The following is a 21,233-nucleotide window of genomic DNA, read 5'->3' as shown; positions in this document are numbered from 1 at the left end:
AGACATCGAATTCTGCCGATGCAAACTCATTCACGCGTGTGATCATCACTCAGATGTGCAACAACGTAGAATCACAGGGAGCATTTAGTACAAAGTTTAAAAACATTAAAATGCTAACTTAAACAATTGCAATTGTATTTTATTAAATTAGCCAAAGTTCAGAAATATTTGGACACTTAACAAACATATCCCTTCTAAAAGTCTTAACTAGAACCCATTTTACAGTCTGAGGAGGAAATCGAGGAACCTGCTGCATCATCCCTCCAGTACGTTTTTCTTTCTAATAGCAGATCTTTCCACCTACCTGTCTTTCCCTGCTTCTAAACTCAACAGAACTTCCTGCACTCATCAAAACCTTTCTTTGCAACAGAGTCAGCAGCTCTTCATGTTACCATAGTGATGGTTGTCATTGTTGCCAGCAGGAAAGCCAGAGGCAGCTGAAAACAACCTCAAAGCAAATATATGAAAGCAACTGCCATATTATCATCAATGCCTGTTGTCTGGTGTCCAGAACATATTTAATATCTCTGGGACGCGAGAGAGAAGAGACTACGGTACTCACGTGATGATTTCATAGATGTCTTCTGATCTGCCTTTACGTAATCTTAAGGTCCATGCTCCAGGATTGGCCTTCAGTTGGAAATATCCCTGTGCAGATTGACAAACTAATTAAAAATTTAACTCCAGCTTGTTTTCTCAGCTGTAGCACCAAATTTTATGTCTTTCCTGAAGAAAGGTGTAGCTAAAAAAGAGAAGGGATGCTGACCAGGTTAGCCATGACAATTGTGTCATACATGAGTGGGTCCCGGCTCATGCCCAGGGTAAACTGCAGCCCACGAGGCGGCTGACCGGTTGACAGGTCAAAGCAGTGGCCCTCCAGCAAAAGATGTTCCAGCTCAAATTCTGCTGCCACAACTCCTTTCACCTGGGAGATAATCATAAATTACACAGCAGCAAAAACCCACCAAAGTGTGAAAGCATTAGTGCTGTACCCTCACGTGAGTTAGCAATGCCTAAACACCTCAGTACCTCCTGCAAGTGGATGTTGTCCAAGTCATGAAGGCTGCTCACTGCCTGCACCATCCAGCTCTCCGGTGTGATCATATTAAGAGTGAGGAGCAGGGATTCTGGGAGCTCGGTGAAACGAGCGACTGGGCCTGAGGACACGGTCTCGTTGGCCAAGAACGTCACGTCCGACTCCAAAACAAAACGATAAAAACTGCAAAAAACGAACACCGGCTGTGTTATTGTGACGGCACATAAGAACGATGATAAAAGCTAAAACAAATATCCCTTAACAGAAGACATTCTCCACAATCTTCAGTCTAGAACAGAAAAGAACAGGAGCTACTGTGACAGCGGTGTGGATGCGCCTTCAAGAGAAGAATCTAATAGTATTACTTCTAGAGTTCGTGCTCAGCCATTAACAAATTCTTGCAGTTGCCCAGACCAGAAAAGTTCCCTTTTTCCATTTCTAAAGCTTGGTTTATGCTTGACGCATTCACTTTCCGCTTGGTGATGCGGCTCGTGGATGGAACGCGCTTCACAACTCGCAGCGTTTATGGTTCGTGCGGCTTGTCTCTGCGGTGAGCCAATATTCTCCCAAACTGTAGGGGGCAGCATGGAGCTCTACAGCATGCATCCAACATTACACCATAGTAGAAGTAAAAATGACTGTTGTTTACAACATGGCATTTCAGCATTTTTAACAGCGTCCTCGTCTTTTCTGACAGTGCGATCTATTTCTCTCCAAGAATTATTAACAACATGTTGATCACGGTGATCTCTGAGAGCTGAATCATACAAATGTCTGTATTTATGAACCTCTGCCATACTAGTTCTTGCCGGTCCGCCATGTTTTTCTGCGTCCGACCGTCCGCGTGGTTAGAAATTTTCCTAGGTGCGCGTTGCGGAAATTTTGGGCCGTTAGGAGGTGCGGTGGAGGGGCGTGGTCAGGGGTGGACTGGCCTATCTGGCATTCTGGCACTGTCCCGGTGGGCCGCTTAGCCAAGTGGGCTGCTTGCCCAGCTTGGGCCGACACTACTCCACAGTTGGTGATCTGCAGAACATTAGCTACATGGTAACCCGAAGCTAACAGAGTTTTCCCAGGCGTTTTTAGAGAGAAAATTGCGGTAGAGCGATGACGTAGGAGTTGTTTTACCACGTTAGCATATAGCTAATGTCTCGCTGATCTCCGCCTTTGGAGAATGAGCTGATCTTGAAGGTCACGGCTCCTGGTCACAGCGGTCTGGCACTGCTTGTAATTTAACAGTCCCAGTCCATACTAGATCTCACATTCGGCCTAGAGATGAGTCTGTGGGCGGCAACAACCCCACCCCCACCGCTCTCCCAATTGGGAGGGCCGACGATTCGTAAAAATGCCAGGGCCGAATTTTGGTCCCAGTCCAACCCTGGGCGTGGTTGTCAAAATGACTCAATTTCGCCTCGCGGACGCGTCAAGCATAAACCAACCTTCAGGCTGTCACAGAGCCAAGTTTCAGCCTGGCTCTTTATCATAGTCACGGTTTCCTTCCTACAGAGTTAAGAAGAGTTATTTCCTTTGTAATGTTGTGTAATGCTGATTCTCCTAATTCCAAGACCTTTCTTTGACTTGCATTATTTAAGGGGTTCATTTCCACTCCTGCCCTGGATTTGTTGACTTCTCTACTATGACACTTGTTTTGGTACCACAGGACTAGTGAGTGGTGAGAAAACGGCCCAGAACACCAGAGGAAACATTATTTTAAATCATTTGGCTCAGAATTGTGACCAACTTGTCACAATGAGGAAAGTGATGGACACAAAACAGAACTTATGTGCTCCTGCTGATAGCAGGATCTCCAGGGGAGGACTTTAAAATCACCAAGATCGTAGCTATAAAAGTGACACAGAAGAAAAAGGATGTTACAAGCCTCCTTCCACAAGTTTAATGTTTTAATGGTCCGAAGGGACATAAAATTGGCCAACAACATTAGTTCTTGTAACTGAAGGCTAGTTACAAAAACTAACAATCTACAACGATTGCTGTGTTGAGCTCAAAATTAGCTATGCAGATTATCTGGACAAGAGTCCAACTGACAGAAAGACCAATGTGGTTTTCATCCCAGTTGTCCCACTAGCAAGGACAACCAGGGGCGCCTCCAGACAATTTTGATAAGGGTGGCCAGATGGGGACAAAGAAATATTTGGGGTGGCACACCAAATTGGTCCTTGTGGTAACTTTGGGAGAGTTTAACCTGTGGCAATGCACTGCATTGCTCCTGTATTAGTTTTTATTACAAAAAAAAAAAAAAAATTAAAGAAACGTATGTATTCAAAACACTTGACTCAAATTTTACAAACAAATATTTCCGAAAAATACATTTCAGTTATTTAAAATGTTATTTTAAAATGTATTTTCAAACAATTTTTATTTTTTTGTTTAATTTACCAGTTGCTGTGTTCACAAAAAACTACGGAAATAAAAACCTATTATTTTTTTATTCTGGTTATTTCTTTACTCGTTAATTGCTTTACATTTGTCTTGAATAAATAAGATTCATTTATCATTTTTGTGAACATTAATATAATTTTTGCACTGGCTTTTTCTGGGGGGGGGGCCAGAAATTTTGTGTGGTCCCCCCCCCCCCCCGAAAAGAAAGGTGACCATGGCCACCCCTTGGGGGCGCCACTGACTTGAGGGCCTCAAAAGGTTGAGATACTTTATACAAGTGAGTTTTTTTTTTTTTTTTACACAGAATGGATGGATTCGCCCACAGAGACAGGGTAAGGAGTTCAGCTGTTCAGGAAGAGCAGACTCATCCCTCCACTACATAAAAAGGAGCCATTTGAGGGAAATTGGGCATCCAGGAAGGATGGATAGATGGATGGGTGGACTGCGTCAATAACAACCAGTTCATGTTGCGGGGGACAGGAAGTTGACGGAGTTGAGAGGGTGGACATGTAAATTATTTTGTGGCCAAAGACTTTACGTTAATAAACTTTCAGCATGTAAATGCAGCTCTATCCACTGAGAAACTAACAGAGACTGTTATGACAAAAACAGAAGAAATGCATCCACCAAATCAAATAACAGGAAGCTGCATTCACCCAGGAGGAGAAAATAAAATCTGCTACATTACAACTTCACTGCATGGCGTGAACTGCAGCAGTGAATGTTGTAAGCAATTTGCCCAAAGATGCAGTCAGAGGCCCAAAGCAATAAGGTGGTGTTATTAAGCTGATAACATTTGTGCAGTAAACTCATACAAAGAGACAAAGCGAAGCAGAGATGCTAAACCTGCAGCAGTGAGCGGGTAACACAAACAAGCCAAACTAGAATATTTTTAATTACTGATGGCGGTGGAGAGCTTACCTCTTGAGGGGCATCTCGGACAACTTGGCCCTGCAATTCATAAACACCTGCAGTCTCACGTTGACCACTTGACTAAGCACCTGCAGCATTCACAGGAAGAAAAACTGTATTTATAAATAAGATCAGAACATGTGCACTAAAGACGTTTACATCTTATAATAACATTATAATTAGCCCAACGCCAATGTTAGCATTTTTTAACATACAGTAAGGGTTAGACAAGTAAAGCTAGGTCGATATTAACTGATATTTAATTACATCGAGTAAGGCTGGCCGATAGAATTATAGCAATATTTATTTTGAAATAACTTTTCCTCGATAGACATATGAGAACAGGTCGATAGAACAGATGAACAGCATATTAAGTGTTGCTGGAATCTTCTAGCCAGGCATGCCAGACTCGACCTCTGTTTAATCCTGCACAGAGAGAGAGTCTGGTAACTCACAGGCAGAGAGGCACATGAGGGGCGGGACTAGCCAGCTCAAAAATAACCAATCAGAAAAAAGCTAGAAATGCTGACTGTACCGCACAACGCTGTAGTTTTTTTTTTTTTTTTTTTTTTTTTGCTGTAGTCAAAAATGGCGTCTGGCGACAGCGCAAACATCTTTCTTTAGAAGAAAGGCTTTTAGCGCTTCTACTTGTAAAAACATGTTGAAGTCGTTTAGAACAGGGGCAAGAGCCGCAGCGAACTCCGCTTCAGTCGCCATGTTTATGACAAACTCAGCGTCGTGGTGTGTGACCATGTGTGTGACGTATGCTGCTCAAGGCTGATTGGCTCAGTTAGAATTCTCAGGCAGTAGGGTTATTTTAATAGGAGAGCTCCCAGACGCTCTCTGTGCAGAATTAAACAGAGGAAGAGTCTGGCAGGCCAGGCTAGGCGTCTCTGCCTGCCCCAAAACAATTCTTCTTATCTGAATCTGGTGCCCTGGAAGCCTTGAGCTGCGAGAAGAAAAGCCCTCCATGAAGGAATGCAAACAAATGTTTATGTTCCTTTATTTGGCAGACGCTTTCCCCAAAGCGACGTACAATTTATAACCTATAGGGCATGTTATGATCTGTGGGGGAAACCGGAGAACCTGGAGGAAACCAACGAATGCATGGGGAGAACATGCAACTCCACGCAGAAAGGCCATAGCCGAGTTTCGCACCTGCAAACTTCTTGCTGCAAGGCAACAGATGCTGTGAAGCCCGCCCTACCCCCTGCCTTCAGATTGGTGGTCTTAGCCTGGCGAGGTCAACAACTGAAGCAGTCAATGTACTCTTCAGTCCTTCGATCTCCCGCCCACCGGAGTTTCAACAGTGATCGAGCGCACCGGGTTGCTTCTCTCTCTGTGGAGCTGGAGAAAGGCTTGTACTCTTTTCCAAATCAACCGCAATAATATCTCAAATTGATAGCAGCCCATATTTTCGTACGGGTGCATGTCTCAGTATAGTAATAATAACTATTGTCAGATTATTGAGCAAATACAAGGTGAGACTATCTGCATGCTAAACTAACATCATGCAGAATGAAAATTTAACTTTCATTGCTTTCAATGATTTTCTGGGGACAGCAGTAGCTCAGGAGGTAGAGTGGGATGTCCAGTAACTGGAAGGTTGCAGGTTTAATCCCGGCTCCAACCAGAAATTGTTGCTGTGTCCTTGGGCAAGACACTCAAACCAACTTGCCTGCTGGTGGTGGTCACAGGGACCGGTGGCAACAGTGTTCAGCAGGCCTCGCCTCTGTCAGTGTGTGTGAATGTGTGACTGATTGTGTTGTGAAGCGCCTTAGGGGGTTGCTAAGAAAGTGCTATACAAATACAGACCATTTACCATTTTGACTAAAGGGAAGTCCACAAAAGACAATAGAAATGAAAATAACATAGAAATTATACTTGGAATGTATGATGAGTGACCTTCAGAGCAAAAAAACAGCACACTAGTTCTCAGATTCCTGCTTAAGGCACTAAAGGCAAGAGTGCAAACATCTTTTCTACCAAGAGAAGATATTTCAATAAAGAAATGTCTGCATTGTTTCTGCTGGTCAACACAATGACTGTGTAGATGGTTTTGGAACAACTCGGTGCCGGACGAGATGGATTTTATTGAGTTTTTCTGTCCCAGATGGCTACAAACTTTCTGTGCTGATTTTAGTGTGTTGTTGTTTCAATCAGGAATTGATGGAGAAAGGAGCAGAGGAAGATTGCAGCTTACAATCAGCAGCGAGGAAATCTTCTGCGCCTCTCTAGTGAGGGGGTCAACGATGGCCACGACATCATAGAACACCTCATTTTCACGAGGTGCGAGCTGCAGCACGCTGCTAGAGGAGCAAACCAAAATCAAAAGATTCACATTATTTTAAGAATAAAATTCAAAAATTCACACCGCCTACCTGTTGGCATCTTTGAAATGGAAATCTCTTCTGACCTCTCCTTTGGGGGCTGCAGCAAGGAGGGCATCCACTTTCATCACTAAGTCACTAGCACTGACAGAATAAAAGGTTTGAGAAGACGTAAAAAGAATTTCACGTCATTCAGGGTAAGAAAGAGTTTAAAAAGTAAAAGTGATGCACACATTTTTATTAACACTAAAAAGGGAAGGATAAAGAACACAAACATACTGCTTTGGTTTCATCCCCATCTCCTTTACTTTGGTTTTGACTTTCTCTGCTGAACCACTCAGTGTAATCCTCTCAAGCAAGTGGAAATCCTCCATGGTGAATTCTTCCTGCTCTTCAAACAGACCGAGGATCTAACATGAAGATAATAACGCAGTCAGAACACGACTTCTCCAGTTCTTATCTCAGTCTGTATCACTTACAACCAGCCCAGGGGATGTTAAAACTAATGTGATTGTGACACAGTGTTTTATCCACTTAAAGTCATGGCATTCAAAGAGGCTGCCTGTTATTTTTTTCCTGCTTTCTATTCTGGGAGAAAAGCCTCTCGTGCTGCAACAGAGGACTGGAAGATAATATTAATTGTTACCATCGCCTCCGTGGCTGGACTTCTCAACTTGACTGTCAGCAGAGCTGATGCTGAGACATCAGTCATGAGCTCTATGCACGTATACAGTGAACGGCAAACACACACACACACACACACACACACACACACACACACACACACACACACACACACACACACACACACACACACACACACACAGAGCAAAATGTGCCACCTGTGACCTTTGAGAAACAGATGTTATGTTGATTCGACAGCGCTAGGAAAGCACTCTGCAACCCTAGAGGGAAAATGTGCAGCTGCATAAAGGGTCCTATTTTCCTGCAGCAAACACTTCTGTTTACTATGATGTAAAATTAGGATTCCAAAGTACACAAAGATGGGCCAAATCTACATTGTGACATAATCTGAAGTGTGTGTGGTAACCATATTTATTGCAGTATTTCCATTCCTTCTGTTTATTTATGTCAGAATAACTGATTTAGAACATTCTCACATACAGCAGAACAAAGCCTTCAGCATGTATAGAAGCCATTTAAAGCTGGCCTACACTCATTATTTCTATTAATCTGCTGAGGTCTCTCATATGAAGGAATGTCTTGTGAGTAGTTTTATGTTTAAAAAACAGCTGCGGCGCTCCTGTTTAAGGAGTAGAAGTTTGTCAGAGGAGTGGCAGGCAGAAAACAGTCACACACCAAGGTGGGTGAGTCCATGAATGCTGGTTTACAGTGTTTGTTTGTTTATTTAGATCCCCATTAGCTACTGTTTTAACAGTAGCTAGCCTTCCTGGGGTCTAACCTTCATTCGCAGTTTTACATCATGCGTCAACACTTAGCAAACAATATTTACATCAAGCATGCAGAAAAATAAATAAATTACAAACACATCAAGAAAAACCAAAACAAAATCTAAATATATACGGTATATCAAATGAAATATAAAATCAAATAAAGTCAACTACAACCAAAAATATGACACCTTTGTAACATTCATCCCATTATTGTATTGCAACGTTTGTTACTATTCCCATAGCAATTGTGACCCAAATAAAAATTCACTTTCCTGCTGATAGAACAAAAATATACAATCTAATCCTTTTACCCATAGCGACGGTGGCACAGGAGTTAAGTGCTCGCCTCGTAATCGGAAGGTTGCAGGTTCGAGCCCCGCTCAGTCTGTCGCTGCCGTTGTGTCCTTGGGCAAGACACTTAACCCCCCTTGCCTGGTGGTGGTGGTCGGAGGGGCCGGTGGCGCCAGTGCTCGGCAGCCCGGCTCTGTCAGTGCGCCCCAGGGCAGCTGTGGCTACAGTGTAGCTCATCCCCACCAGTGTGTGAATGGGTGAATGACTGTGTTGTAAAGCGCCTTGGGGGGTTCCAGGACTCTAAAAGGCGCTATATCAAATACAGGCCATTTACCATTTACCAAAGTCCTGTAAATATTCCTGTAAAACTAAAAATTGAGGTAAACCATTCCAGGCCACCATAGCTCTTCATGAATATAGAGCGTTCTATTTTCTGGTAAATCGACTCTCAGTACTCTGTTGTGTAAAATATTAATGTACCTCCCTACGAAATACTAACCTATTGTATAGAATCTCTGGTATTTTTAAGGTAGCGCGACTCGGGGTTGCGAATGACCACAGTCACCAATTCTTGTCATGTGTCTATGTATGTATGTATGTCTGATCTCAGAATTGTGTGTACTGAAACTCTAATTTCCCTCTGGGATTAATAAAGTATCTTTGAATTTGAAATGATAATTATCCTTATCAATTTTATCAATGAGTATGTTATTCTATCCTTTACACCTAACCATTTCAATTGTTGGTACATATTCTTCTTATTCTTTCTAATTGAGCAGTTAAGTACAAGTCGACGTAGATCTGTGTGGCTTTTTCTGACCAGAGCGTTTCGACGTCTATCAGCGGCTAAATAGAAGAAATATCGTTTATTCCTGCTCTTGATTATTTATTTAATATTGTACAAAAGTAAGGGTGCAGTTTTTGGCTTTCCGAGTTTTCCACACTTGCTTAGTTTTGAGGTGAGGATGTTTTTCTGCTCAGCATCTGACTCCTTAAACCTAAACCAGGTTCCTATAGCTAGAGTTGGGCATCGTTAGGATTTGGATGATTTTGGTTCCGATTCAAATTCCTTATTTCGATTCCGGTTCCAAGTGATTCTCGATTCCGAAACTTTCAAGAGGCACGGTCAGAAAATGTACACGTTAAATGAGCCAGCTAACCCTTAAAAGAATGTGGTGAAATAGTTTTAAGATCTTCATGAATTTTAAATACATGAAAGTGAAGCTGCACTTTAGAGCGCGGTAACGCTAACACTTCCCATGGATTCTTCTTCTCTGAAAAACTGAAAATGGGTCTCCGTTCCAATCAATGCTCGGTGTCCAACACCACATATAACTAACATTGCTTCGGTCATCTTTACAAGCACTACCTCCTCCACCTTGATGACATCATCAACATGCCCAATCATGGCAGGCCAGTATATTTGAAATCTGGACTGTTGGCTAGACTGATGTCATTTCTACCTTATACTGTTTATGGCGTCCACTAGTACAAGAACAGTAAATAACGTTTGTTTATCAAAAGGTTTTAAGTTTACAACGCAATAACCCTGACTGTCCTCATTTCATTTTACTGTAACAATTGCACAAGCTTATTATTAAAAACCCCAAACATTCCAAACATTAACAATAATTTACTCACCGTCAATACTACAAATATACATGGTATGTTTATGCAAACAGTAAAACGTTTGCATATGGCAGATGTTTAAATCAAAAATAAGATTTGTATTTTTAAAAGATCAAGGTGGAATATGGAACCCAAAGACCAAAGCGACACCTAGTGTGTGGAGGTTGTAGTTGCAACAACAGAACAAGGGTTCCAGCCGCCAGTGCACCAGGTTAGCTGCCGATACGTTTTGTTTGGATCCATGTAGGCTTCCCCTAAACTCACTCTGGTTTTAGATCTTTTATGGTCACTCCTCTTCTGAGAAGGATAACAACAACTTCTGGGCTCAGAAGCAGCAGCTTGACTTGTCAAGTCTGCCATTTTCCACAGTGCCAGCGGACCGTTTGGCAACCTGCAATGGTGCCATCTGTTGGCTGGTAGATGTAAACATAAACCCAGTGTCGCGCCCGTCAAAATAAATATTTAATAATTTTTTTAAATTAAAATACAGCTTTTAAAAGATGTACTGTACCTTTATTGTGCACACCTCTAAACACCCTGTAGAGGTATTATTTTCAAAAACATTATAAAATTGTTCCATTGTCAGAGTCCAAGCCCCCAGGCTGGGCTCTCCCAGCTGACCGGCTTCTGTCTCGGACCATTACCCAGCATGCCCCTCGCGGGGATTCCCTCCACGTTGCACCTGCGTCATCCATGTCTATATATGGAAGACGCCACACCGGCTCTTCACTCAGTCATCGTTCCACCGTGTTCCATGATCAGAGTATTCAGAAGCTAAGACAGTTAAACCTCCACCTTTCTAACTCAGACCTCATCCTTCCGTCAGCCTTTTCAGCACCGCTTGCAGCCAGCAGTCTCTAATAAAAGCTCTTACTCCCGAACCCAGTCTTCGAGTCTGACAGGATGACTGAGTCCATTAATCCAGCGGAGTTCGAGCAGATGAAGAGGAAGTTGGAGCAGGTTGTTAGCGAGAACGTTCAGCTCCACGCCCTGGTCGACCAGCTTAACACCAGGCTGAACTCCCAGACCGATCTCTCCCTGCAGATGTCTACTGCCGTCACGGCTCTCCAGCAGCAGGTTCATGCGCTCCAGTTGCAAGCCCTCACTCCACCAACGGGAGAGCCACACTTCAGTCTCCCGGAGAAGTGGAACGGAGAGACGGGGAGTCCAGACGGTCTGCTTGCTACCCTCGACATGCAGTTCGAGTGCCACCCAGGACGCTTCCCCACTGCGCGCTCTCGGGTAGCACAGCTCACCTCCCTGCTCTCCGGACGCGCGGCAGAGTGGGCTGCTGCGCTCTACAACTCCAAATCACCGGAGTGCAGCGACTACGCTGCATTCGTGGCCGCTCTCAGAAAGACTTTTGTTCCACCCAGCAGCGAAATGGGGGCAGAGACACGACTCTTAAAACTCCGCCAGAAGGAGCGCTCTGTGTGCGCATATGCGTCGGAGTTCCGCATCATCTCCGCCAAGCTGCGGTGGGATGACTCTGCCCTCCGAGCCGTCTTCTTGGAGGGACTGGCAACCTACATCCGGGATGAGATGGCGGGAAAGGAGCTACCCCAGACCCTGGATGAAGTTGTGGATCTGGCGTTGCGCATGGATCAGCGGGTTTTGGTTCGGCCCAAGCCTCTCATTCGCCCATCCAGGGCGCCTGGACTTTTTCCTCGTCCCCCCACGCCTACTCCCGGACCCGTTGCCACTGAGGAGCCCATGCAACTGGGCCACCTTCCTCCGGAGGAGAGACAGCGAAGGTGGCGCGAGGGCCTCTGCGCCTATTGTGGTTCCCCCGACCACAGACGCATGAACTGCCCCCTCCGTTCGGGAAACGAAGGAACCCACTGAGTCTCGTGGTCGCTCAGCCTGGGTCACCTCAAACCCCTGCCCTTTCCAATCGGCTCCTTCTGCACGTCACCCTCCAATATGGCGAGACCTCGCTCCAGATGCACGCGCTGGTGGACTCGGGGGCCGCTGACAATTTTATGGATGTGGATCTGGCTGAACGTCTACGGATCCGCACTACCCCCTTGGAGAGGGTTGTACCAGTGACCACGGTGGACGGCAGGCCCCTCCAGCCTTACCCTGTCCAAAACCGAACGCAGTCTCTCCAGATGACAGTCCAGGGCCACCGGGAGACCCTCCATTTCCTGATTATCCGTGCTCCCTCCTCTCCTCTAATCCTGGGGTTTCCCTGGCTCCGCCTCCACGACCCACGTATCTCCTGGTCCCAAGCTCGCCTTCTGGAATGGGGGGCCCAGTGCCGGACCCACCTCTCTCCTCCTCCACCTCGACCTGACTGCCCGGAAGGTGGATCCGGTTCAGCGCCACCCAATCTGCCACCGCCCTATCGGGATCTGGCCGCGGTGTTCGATAAGCAGCGAGCCACCGCACTGCCGCCTCACCGTCCATACGACATGGAGATCAAGCTCCAGCCAGGAACCATTCCACCCCGGGGGCGCCTTTTTTCTCTCTCCCCCGCCGAGTCCAGAGCTATGGAGGACTATATCGACCAGGCCCTCCAGCAGGGTTTCATCCGACCCTCGTCGTCCCCAGGTGCTGCAGGCTTCTTCTTTGTGAGGAAAAAGGAGGGTGATCTCCGCCTCTGTATTGACTACAGAGGACTGAACAAGATCACAGTCAGAGATCGCCATCCTCTGCCGCTTCTCACGTCCGCCCTGGATGCCATCTCCCAGGCGCGGATTTTCACCAAGCTGGACCTCCGGAGCGCCTACAACCTGGTCCGTATCAAAGCTGGAGATGAGTGGAAGACGGCGTTCATCACCCCCACCGGTCACTGGGAGTACCAGGTCATGCCCTTCGGACTGTGCAATAGCCCCGCCGTTTTCCAACGCTTCATCAATGATGTCCTCCGTGACATGTTGGGACGGTGGGTGTTTGCCTACCTGGACGACATCCTGATATACTCCAAGTCAGAGGCTGAACACCACCACCATGTTCGCGCGGTCCTGACCCGGCTCCTGGACAACAACCTGTTCTGCAAGCCCGAGAAGTGCTCCTTCCACCAGAGGTCCGTTTCATTCCTGGGCTACCTGATCTCGGATCAGGGTCTAACCATGGACCCTCAGAAAGTCCAGGCAGTTAAGGACTGGCCCCTACCTACCAGCCTAAAGCAACTGCAGAGTTTTCTGGGTTTCTGCAACTTCTACCGTCGATTTATCAAAGACTTTAGCACCATTGTAGCACCTCTCACTTCTCTCACCCGACCGAGCCCTCCTGGTCAACCGTTCCGGCTCACCCCAGACGCCGTTCGGGCCTTCCACTACCTAGTCGCTCGTTTCACATCGGCTCCTATCCTGCGCCACCCGGACCAGGCAGTCCCTTTTGTGGTCGAGTTCGACGCCTCGGATGTCGGCGCCGGTGCCATCCTGTCCCAAGGCGGCCCCGACGACAGGCTACATCCCTGCGCCTACTTCTCCAGGAAGTTCTCCACCACCCAGCAGAAGTACGGCGTGGGGGATCGTGAACTGCTAGCCATAAAATGGGCGTTGGAGGAATGGAGGCAGTGGCTTCTGGGCACCACTCAGCCGTTCACCATCTGGACTGACCACCAGAACCTGACCCACATACGGTCCGCCAAGCAGTTAAATCCTCGCCAGGCACGCTGGGCCCTCTTCTTCGAACCCTACGAGTTCCATCTCGCTTATCGCCCCGGGACAAAGAACCAGAAGGCGGACGCCCTCTCCCGCCAGTTCACCCATTCAGCGCCCACATCCGAGCCGGCGCCCATCCTCCCGGAGCACCGTTTTGTGGCCCACCTTGGGTGGCCGTTGGAGGAGGCCATCCAAAACGCCCTCCAGGGTGACCCAGCGCCACCAGAGACCCCCGCCGGTCGGCTCTACGTCCCCTTGGCCTGTCGCAGGTAAGCGTTGTCCTGGGCCCACTCATCACGCCTGTCTGGTCACGCAGGCTTCTCTCGGACTCTCAGGTTCCTTAAACGGGCTCTCTGGTGGCCACGTATGGAGAGGGATGTTAAGGAATACACGAGCGCTTGTGACGTCTGCGCCCGCTCTAAGGCATCCACCCAGGCTCCGGTTGGCACCCTCAGACCTCTTCCGGTGCCCAGCCGCCCCTGGTCCCATGTGGGGCTGGACTTTGTCACGGGTCTCCCGCCGGTCAACGACCTCGACACCATCCTGACGGTCACTGACCGGTTTTCCAAGGCTGTTCACTTCATCGCCCTCCCGGGCCTCCCCTCGGCCCGACGCACTGCAGAACTGTTTCTGGAGAACGTGGTGCGCCTCCACGGGTTCCCGGTAGACGTGGTCTCGGATCGTGGTCCCCAGTTCACGGCCCGTTTCTGGAAAGCCTTCTGCCATCTAGTGGGAGCCTCTGTCAGCCTGTCTTCGGGCTACCACCCACAGACCAATGGTCAAACGGAGCGGGCAAACCAACAGTTGGGCCGGTACCTCCGCTGCTTTGTTTCGGCGCAGCCCTCGCAGTGGCCTAAGTACCTCCTCTGGGCGGAGCTGTCTCATAATCTCCACACCTCCTCGGCCACTCAGATGTCCCCTGTCAAGGTCTGCTATGGCTATCAGCCCCCGGTCTTTGCCCACCAGGAACCCGAAGTCGCGGTGCCGGCCGCTCAATCCCTGGTGAGGCGCTGCAAAAATGCATGGATCAAGGCACGGGCACCCATCACCCGGGCCAACGCCCGTTACTCCAACCAACACCTCCGCAGGCACCGCCCGGGCCCCTCCTATGCTCCAGGGGACAGGGTCTGGGTGTCCACGGCAGGCCTCCGGGTCCGCGCCGGTTCCAGGAAGCTCGCTCCCCGGTTCCTCGGACCCTACCCCGTGCAGAAGGTAATCAACCCGGACACGTACCGGCTGCGGCTGCCTACAAGCCTTCGCGTCCATCCCACCTTCCACACCTCCCGGCTCAAACCTTGTGTGGAATCCTCACTCCTGCCGCCTCGGGCTCCGGCGCCTCCGCCGGCCCGCTTCCTTGACGGTGAGCCCATCTACACCGTCCGGCGCATTCTGGACGCTCGCCGCCGGGGTCGGGGTTGGCAGTACCTTGTGGATTGGGCGGACTACGGCCCAGAGGAACGCTCCATCTTGGACCCTGCCCTCATCTCGGACTTCTGGACCCACCGAGGTGGCCCGGGGACTTCTGGAGCCGTCCCTGGACCGGGGGGTCCTGTCAGAGTCCAAGCCCCCAGGCTGGGCTCTCCCAGCTGACCGGCTTCTGTCTCGGACCATTACCCAGCATGCCCCTCGCGGGGATTCCCTCCACGTTGCACCTGCGTCATCCATGTCTATATATGGAAGACGCCACACCGGCTCTTCACTCAGTCATCGTTCCACTGTGTTCCATGATCAGAGTATTCAGAAGCTAAGACAGTTAAACCTCCACCTTTCTAACTCAGACCTCATCCTTCCGTCAGCCTTTTCAGCACCGCTTGCAGCCAGCAGTCTCTAATAAAAGCTCTTACTCCCGAACCCAGTCTTCGAGTCTGACATCCATATTCAACCTTCAGTCAGTGAAACAACTTAGGAGTGTTTGGCCAGGTCTCTTCAGGGAGATGTTTGTCACACTAATGAAAAAAAAAAAAAATAGTCCAGTGTGTGTGTTTGTGTGTGTGTGTGCGTGTGTGTGTGTGTGTGTGTGTGTGTGTGTGTATGTATGTGTGTGTGTGTGTGTGTGTGTGTGTGTGTGTGTGTGTGTGGTCTTGTACTTACTACATACTGAGGACCATTCTGACCATTTTCCCTACAATGTGAGGACATTTTTTCGGTCCTCACTTTTTTTAGAAGCTTACCAGTTGGTTTTAGAGGTATGGTGTGAATTAAGTTTTAGTTAAGGTTAGCAATAGATCAGCAATGGTTAGGGTTAGTTTATGGGTTAGGCATAGTGGAGTCACAAAAATGAATGGAAGTCAATGGAGGGTCCTCACTATGATAGAAATACAAAAGTGTGTGTGTGTGTGTGTGTGTTTGTTATTTCCTATAACAATGAAGCTTTAATTTCAGTTTCATTCAGTGCTGCCAGAACAGCATCCACTCAGGAAGAGATCCTTTTTCAGAAGCTGTTTATTTGGAGATCTGTCATTATGAGCCACCAGCCACAGGTATTAAGCCTAAATGATGTGTTTCTAAATCAGCTGTTACTTAATGAATGAAGCCTGCCTTACCTCTAGGTCCCAGTCTACACCTGAAGACGTTACTAATAATAATAACACTGTGTTAAAGTCCACTCACTCTGCCATTGCCGATCACCGCTCGTTGTCCAGGACGAAGATTCAAAACATCTCGACAGAACAGCTGCTGACTGTGGATAAAATCCGCTTCCAGTGTGTTGAATTTTTTCTCAAAGGCGTCTACATCCATGCCCTGGAGGAAAAAATAAAATAAAGTTTATTTATGATGTTAGAAAAACAGCCCACTTTGGGAAATCTGAAGCGTTTGTGAATGCCCGATTTTCAGTTGCTAATAAAACATCCAACAGGGTAGTTTTGAGACATATCTCCCATTCAATATGAGAAATGCACTGGAATAAAAAAAAAAGGATGCATGAAAGGTAAAATAACATCTTTGGTGTTTTGCACCTGCACAAATGTTTATTTTTCTTGCAGGGGAAAAAAGCTAAAACGTTTTTCACCCACAGCAGTCAGAAATGAATGAGTGAAAATGAAATAAATCAATTTCTAATTAATATAACAAAGTCTTAATTAAAGCCCAGCCGCATTTGTCCATAATAAATTGGTTGTGGGAGTATTGCAGGGTTTGTGGAGTAGGGTTATTAGTTTCTCCAACATTTTCATCCTCGAGAGATCAGGTGAAATACCAATAACGTCAGCACAATCCAGTCAGCAAATGTGTCTGGCAGCCAATAATAAACTTGTATCCCTTGGCTTCAGGTCTCAAGTCACAAAGCTGCTTCCTACCTATCTTTCCATCACTATTTTCAGCACATTCTCTCCCCATTGTTTAAGGCTTGTATAATTGAAGGGAAGTTTGCTGTGTGGCTCCCAGATGAAGTAGGTATGCCTTCCTCCTGATGGGAAGGAAGGGAGCGCTCCTGTCAAGCCATTTGTTGATTAGTCACAGAGGTTTTTTTCTCTGAGTAGCACCGTGTGGGTGGATTCTGCTCACCACAGCACGGAGAACACCAGGCAGCGGCTGCAGACTGCTTACAGCAGCAGAGTGATGGTCAGGCTCGGCTGAACATACGTAGCTCGCACAATGGAGAGCGGGAGCTCGGCTATTCATCAGCTCCCAGGAGAGCAGCAGGTACACAACACCACTTTTTTTTTTAGTTAAAGATTCTTGACGTGGAGCCCATCTTGTGACGGCCCCTTGTCATTCCAAGTGGAACTGACACCAGGCTGCTTGCCTTGAGTGTGGAGCATCAGACTCTGTTAGCCAGTGGTTAGGTGGGGGGTGGGGGAAGATTGGCTCATCAGTCACAATTTTCTCTGACTCTGAACTCAAATCAAAAAAATGGAGTCGGACGAATCTCTCTGTGTGGTTAGACCCAATCTTTGATACTGAATTTCAGCTATGGATGAAATCATTAATAAAATACACATTTATTATTATTAGGGGTAGACTGATATACTGATCGTCCTATATACGATTCAACACGTAGTCAAATTCAGAGTTCAAAAACTGATTTAGCTTCAAAATTTTTGTGCATCAACTGATGTCATTGGTGACATTTTAGCCTGAAAAAAGGTGAAAATTGTCTAAATATGTGCCATGAAAATAGGCAGTACATATCTGCCTTTGGCTATAGAAAAACCAATATCAGTCAACCGGAAATTATTATTAGGGCCGAGCAGCGAAAGCGCTGCGAAGGCCTATTGTAGGCCTCTGTTTATTTTTCTTCCGCCAAGTAAATTGGCTTTTTGGAGGCCTTAACATACCTGAAAACTCAGGTATTTATGCACACATGTCAGGTGTGGTGTAAAATTTTGTATTTTAAAGGTCCCAAAAAAATCGTAATAAAACTAGCTCCACAGCGCCCCCTAGAATGTGAAAAATACCCCCCTCCATAAAGTTTAGTTTATCGTACAGTTATCACATTTTGTACAATTGTAATACTCAACAGTCCGCACAGAAAAGCCTCTTGCAACCATGGTCAACATCAAACAGGAAGTCAGCCATTTTGGTTTGAAGTGGTGATTTTGACCCCGTTTTGGCCGTTTCTGATTGATTTACTCGACCATTTTTCGCACGATCGTCTCGAAAGTTGGGGAAATTGCTCAGAAGAGATGGGCGATCAAATAGAAAAAAATAAAACTGACTTTTCGTATATGCTGGGGGGCGTGGCCAGGCCTCGAATTTCGACTACTCGCCCAAAAAATATAAATGGCTATAACGTCATATTCGAATAGAGTAGAGTTACAAAAATGTCTGTGGTCATTCAACATCCAGCCACAAACGAAAATGAATGGTCAGATGATAACATCACACAAGCCCCGCCCCCTCAGGACCAAAAAGGTCAAGTTTTCCTGTGATAGGTCCCAAATCGCCCCACTTCACTTAATCATCACACATTTGTAGCTGGTAACTCAAGACAAGTGGGTGTTTCTTGCATCACTTTATGGGAGTTTTCAAAAGAGAGCGGGGCTGTGGCGGCACGGCGAAGTCAGGCATACCGCTGAGACTATACGTTTGCCTCCAATTTCGTCATTTGTAAAGATATCGTCACGAAACTTCTGGTGAGTGATCCTAGTCCGGCCCCCCAAAAAATCTGATGTGAAAATCTGGTGGGCGTGACCTATTTTCTTAAATAGCGCCCCCTAGGACCATTAAAATTGTCAGCCCCAAGCCATGCTTTAACTGAGGACTATGAAATTTGGTAAACTAATGAAGTGCCTCAGGACCTACAAAAAAGTCTCTTGGAGTCAAGCGCAAAGTCGCACAGGATGTCGGTCATTTTGGTCCAAGTACTCGATTTAGTGGTTTTTGCACAAGTTGTTTGGAGAATGATGCCCCGTCGCTCTTTTCACCGATCACCGTGGTTAGATGAGTAATTTAATGGTGGGCTCAGAGAAGATGCTGAGTCAGGGTGAAGTGCAGACGAGGAGACCGTTCGCGGTTTCTGGTGTGGGAGTGGTTGATGTTTATGTTCAGCAGACGTGCCCGGGTGCACCAGACTGCCGGCCAGGCCGGAGCAGCGCGGAGCTGCGAGGGCAGAACGACGCTGCTTGCATCTTTAATTATTATTATTTTTATTAATATCAAACTCAAAGTGTCTCACAACAGCCAAAAGAGCCAAACCAACAATAAAAAAAAGCTATAAAACAATGTTATAAACGGCTATTCTGCATGGGCTTCCACTTCTAATTAAACAATACCGTCTTTTATAACATACATGATAAATTACCCACCTTTCAGAGTCAGAGGACTCCAAAGCGCTTTACGCTACAGTGCATCATTCATGCATTCACACACACATTCACACGCTGACGATGATGATAGCCACAACTGCCCTGGGGCGACCTGACAGAGGCGTACAAACTTCATTAAAGAAATATGAATTACATTAACTGTTTTCCTTTCATGCTAATACTTTTAGTATTAGCACTGCTAATTCATCTCCCTGAAGTTTAATGCAGGAACCCTGCATAGAAATTTTTTGCACATAAAACTTGCTTCAAATAATTGCAGGAATTGTCTTAAATAACTAAAGCTGATAAATAGCATATTTTATCAACAAATAAGCAGATTATCACATAATTAATACAAAAGGGTTTTGTTGAAAATGTAAAAAAGTGATCATTTTCTTTCTCGAGTGACCAAAAGCTGAATTCCTTGGTTTGTTCTTTACCTGCAGCAGTAGATCCTTCATCTTAGTCCCCTGCAGGAGGAGCTGGATGCTCTCCTCCTTGAGGAGTTTCTGCACAAACGCTGCTGCAGCCTTATTCTTTTGAGTGAGAAGGGAGGCCCAGACAGCTCGGTAAACCACGGTGTTGTCTTCACTGGGCTTTTCACCGGGGTTATCTATCACCCCGACGCGCACACCGCGACTGGACTTCTGCACACATAAACACAAAAGTGACAAAACCTAAACATTTTTCCACTGATTCTCGTTTATTTAAAAAATAAATGGCACAAAAAAAAAGAGCATCGGTGAAAGTGTGACTGCCTAAATGTAAAATGAATTGGTTTTGATGTTTTAGGACAACAAAGCATTTTATTTGCTCTGATCTGTATCTGAACCACCTCAGAGCGTTTCATCTGTAATTTGTGTGCAGGGTATTGATTTTCAGTGAACGTGTTTGGCGGCTACAAGCACACCTGCAGCGATTGGATGCCAAAGAGCTGGCACGTGTGAAAAACACAGGTGATCATTAATTCCTTTAGAGCAAAAGGAAAAGAGCGTAAAATAAAACACCTAAAAGAAAAATGTGCTAACTGGACTCACCAAATGCTTCAGAGCATTGAGCAACAGTTTCCTTCCTGAAATCTTCTCCAAATCTCCAACTATCCACACGGTGACAGCAGCCACCCCATCCTCGTCTTAGAAAGAAAATGCAAAATGAGTACCGAGCACTAAAGGTGAGATTTAAATGCACATTCACTCAAACGGGTGAAATCCGGTGCTCCACAGACTCGAGGGCTTTTCATCTGAGTGTCATGATCCTGCCATGCCCTGACCTCCATGCACCATCATTCATCACACTTGGTTCTCTCATCCAGCTCATTCCACACACCTGCCTCTCCTGCTACATAAGATTCGGCCTGCTCTCCAACCATTGCCAGATTATTGAATGTCCTTGCTTGTAGATCTTCCAGCCTTCCTTCCTGCTAGACCCATCGATCATCGACCTTGGTTCCCTCCTCCACCTCGCTTCACGTGTGACCCTCGGCTGGAACCTTACCTGCATTCACTACCCACGCCTGTCCTCTACCACGTCTCTCGCCTGCTCTACGGACCTCTTACAGATCTTCCTGGTTCTGACCCACGCCTGTTCACAGACTCTGTCTCCAGCCTCGCCCTCCACGGGTAACGACACGTCTTAGCTTTTTGCTAATAAAGACTTTTAAAGTGCCTTACTGTGCCTCGGGGTCCTTTCGGGTCTTCAAGTCCAGTCATTACACCGAGACGCCGTTGCACCCTTAGCAACGGATCCCTGTCTGGCATTTCAACAAGAGGGAGTTTTTGCTTCCTCTCACACGGTGCTTCTTGTGTTCAGAACCAGTTTTGGTAAGCTTTGGGTACAGTCAAGAACCACAGCTCTCTTCTCTTGTC

At 46.7% G+C, this 21,233-nt stretch overlaps 1 protein-coding gene across 10 annotated transcripts in view; it reads right to left on the bottom strand.

The window, feature by feature from the left end:
• Positions 1 to 21,233, bottom strand: part of uggt2 (UDP-glucose glycoprotein glucosyltransferase 2) — a 47,717-nt gene that overhangs the window by 10,517 nt on the left and 15,967 nt on the right. For 8 of the 10 annotated variants that reach the window (XR_011516302.1, XM_070544448.1, XM_070544447.1 and 5 more), the window contains 10 exons: positions 20,406 to 20,500; positions 19,809 to 20,015; positions 16,232 to 16,363; positions 6,955 to 7,085; positions 6,727 to 6,819; positions 6,549 to 6,654; positions 4,355 to 4,434; positions 1,030 to 1,219; positions 767 to 925; positions 563 to 648 (listed from right to left, as the gene is read on the bottom strand). Coding sequence is in view for 9 of the 10 variants with exons in the window: in XM_070544448.1 (XP_070400549.1) it covers positions 563 to 648; positions 767 to 925; positions 1,030 to 1,219; positions 4,355 to 4,434; positions 6,549 to 6,654; positions 6,727 to 6,819; positions 6,955 to 7,085; positions 16,232 to 16,363; positions 19,809 to 20,015; positions 20,406 to 20,500 (1,279 nt within the window). In the remaining variant the exon portion in view is untranslated. The remainder of the gene's footprint in view (positions 1 to 562; positions 649 to 766; positions 926 to 1,029; positions 1,220 to 4,354; positions 4,435 to 6,548; positions 6,655 to 6,726; positions 6,820 to 6,954; positions 7,086 to 16,231; positions 16,364 to 19,808; positions 20,016 to 20,405; positions 20,501 to 21,233) is intronic. The other 2 variants (XM_054746887.2, XM_054746883.2) reach the window with 1 other exon arrangement.

Source organism: Nothobranchius furzeri, chromosome 14 (genome assembly GCF_043380555.1).
Source record: "Nothobranchius furzeri strain GRZ-AD chromosome 14, NfurGRZ-RIMD1, whole genome shotgun sequence".
In the NCBI taxonomy this organism is placed as follows: domain Eukaryota; kingdom Metazoa; phylum Chordata; class Actinopteri; order Cyprinodontiformes; family Nothobranchiidae; genus Nothobranchius; species Nothobranchius furzeri.
Note: the sequence above shows the minus strand (reverse complement) of the source record. Positions and strands in the feature narration are given on the sequence as shown.